Genomic DNA, 2,039 nt, shown 5'->3' with positions numbered 1-2,039 from the left:
GGTTTAGAAATGAATATTTACTTAATTGCAATTTAACCAACAGAATTTTAAAGTAGTATATGCATTGAATTGAAATTATTGATACAAAATGAATTTGCTCATATCTGAGGTAATGCAACAAGATGCGGATTTTAGTTTGGATTTTTTTGAAATGACAAAAGATAATTAAGACATTTGTTTAGTTTTTTTTCCTTGAATGAAAATTATCAGCAGAATTAGCTTAGTGTGGAGGTCTGGTTGACAAAGATTTGTGTGCTTACTTATTTTTTATTCATTCTTTGGTAACTGAAAAATCTCTGGCAGTATACTACAAGCATAGCATTACTTTGGGTGTAATTGTTAGTATTTTTAACTCTTCACACTGATGTTGCACAGCACCCCATAAATGCTTCTATAATTTTCATTTTTGATGAAGTGTTCACCAGTTGCAGCTTGACCTGGGACAGTAGAACATCTTCCTAAATGTACTCCGCAGTTCTGGGCTTCGGAATGCAAAAATCATAGGGTTGATGATGGCATTGCACATGATGAGTGTCCCATTCACGTGGAAAATGGACATGTAGCAGGCACAGTAAGGGTTGTGTGGGCAAAACCTTGCTAAGAGGATGTGAAGAACAAAGGGGGCCCAACAGCAAAGGAAAACTCCAAGGAAAATAGTCAGTGTGATGGCGCCTTTCATGTTAGTTCTGTGATGGACGGTGCTGCTGGGCAGTGAGGCGATCTTTTTGGCGTGAGATCGAGCCAGGAGGAACATGTGGACGTAGAGGCAGAGTATGAAAAACATCATCAAAGGGAAGAAGATGGTGAAGGGAATGACTGTTGCTGCTTCATAGGAGAAGAGGGCGATGGCAATGCTGCTGCCGGCACAGAACGCCCAGATGATCGCCAGGATAACCAAGGCCCTCCTCAGTGTCATGATATTGTGGTACCGCAGAGCGTAGAAGATAGTGATGTACCTGTCTGCTGCAATGGCCAGCAGGCTGAAAATAGACCCCAGCAGAGACAGAATGAACATGGAATCCATGGCATCATCCAGTTTTTTCTCGAAGTCTCCGTGACGCGTCAGGTATCCCATTTTGCACAAGATGATAAAGATGTTCTCCAGAGTTTTGTACAAGCTACCTAACATGTCTGAAATGGCTAAACTGCAAATGAAGAAGTACATGGGCAAGTGTAAATTCTTATTTCTCACAACAGCAATGAGGATAAGTAGATTTTCCAGTATCCCAGCGGCAGCAACAGTGAAAAAAACTTCCTCTGGCACCACAACCTGGGTGCAGTCACTGATATTTAATGAAAAATCACTCATGTTTTCAAGGGATGGAATGCTTGTCTGCCCTAGGTGTTTGATTAAGTTGGAAGGTCTCTCAGTGCTCATTCTTCTGGTCATGGAAAGAGTCTAGGTTGCTTCTTTTTCAGGTTTGGCTTTATTGTGAGGCTGATCTGTCAATCAGACCATTCTTCTTTTGATCAAGGCTCTCTCCTTCATCTGGAGCAATTTTAAGACTTAACTGAAATGTCTGGAATTTCTCCTACAATAAGACATGTAGAAACATAAATATCAGGAAGAAATTGACCACACATATGAAGCAAAAATAGATATTTGAAATATCATCTATTGCAGCTTAAAGCACATCTATAATCACCATAGGAAAAAAAAATGGATTAAATAGGAGCTGTTCAAGGCTTCACTAAACCTTAAAGACAATCAAAGTGTAAATTCTCTTTTAGCTTCAAAGTGATTTTAAAAAATGTGTGTAATTTTCTTTACTAATGTGCATCCCACATTTACTGAAACTAATCTTACAGACTTGAAGAGCTTGGCAATCTTTACTGGCCCAGCTGTTTGCTTTGAGAAAGCCTGGCAGTTCTCACAAGATTTTCAGCATTATTAGACACAAATAAAAATAATGCCAAGATAAACTCTTGTTCCGAACAATAACATGTTTACCTCCACACTGTTGATGGTGTAATGAAATGCCCTCAATTTAGATGTGAACCTTAGAAAATATTGATGTATTTAAAGGCATGTTAGATGT

The 2,039-nt window shown here is 39.0% G+C and overlaps 1 protein-coding gene across 1 annotated transcript; it reads right to left on the bottom strand.

The window, feature by feature from the left end:
- Positions 1–418: 418 nt before the first annotated feature.
- MC2R (melanocortin 2 receptor) lies at positions 419–1,390 on the bottom strand. Its single transcript, XM_066546191.1, has one exon. The coding sequence runs from the start codon at positions 1,388–1,390 to the stop codon at positions 419–421; it is 972 nt and encodes a 323-aa protein (XP_066402288.1).
- Positions 1,391–2,039: the final 649 nt, after the last annotated feature.

The sequence above is a fragment of the Molothrus aeneus genome, chromosome 1 (assembly GCF_037042795.1).
Source record: "Molothrus aeneus isolate 106 chromosome 1, BPBGC_Maene_1.0, whole genome shotgun sequence".
NCBI classification, from domain to species: Eukaryota; Metazoa; Chordata; class Aves; order Passeriformes; family Icteridae; genus Molothrus; species Molothrus aeneus.
Note: the sequence above shows the minus strand (reverse complement) of the source record. Positions and strands in the feature narration are given on the sequence as shown.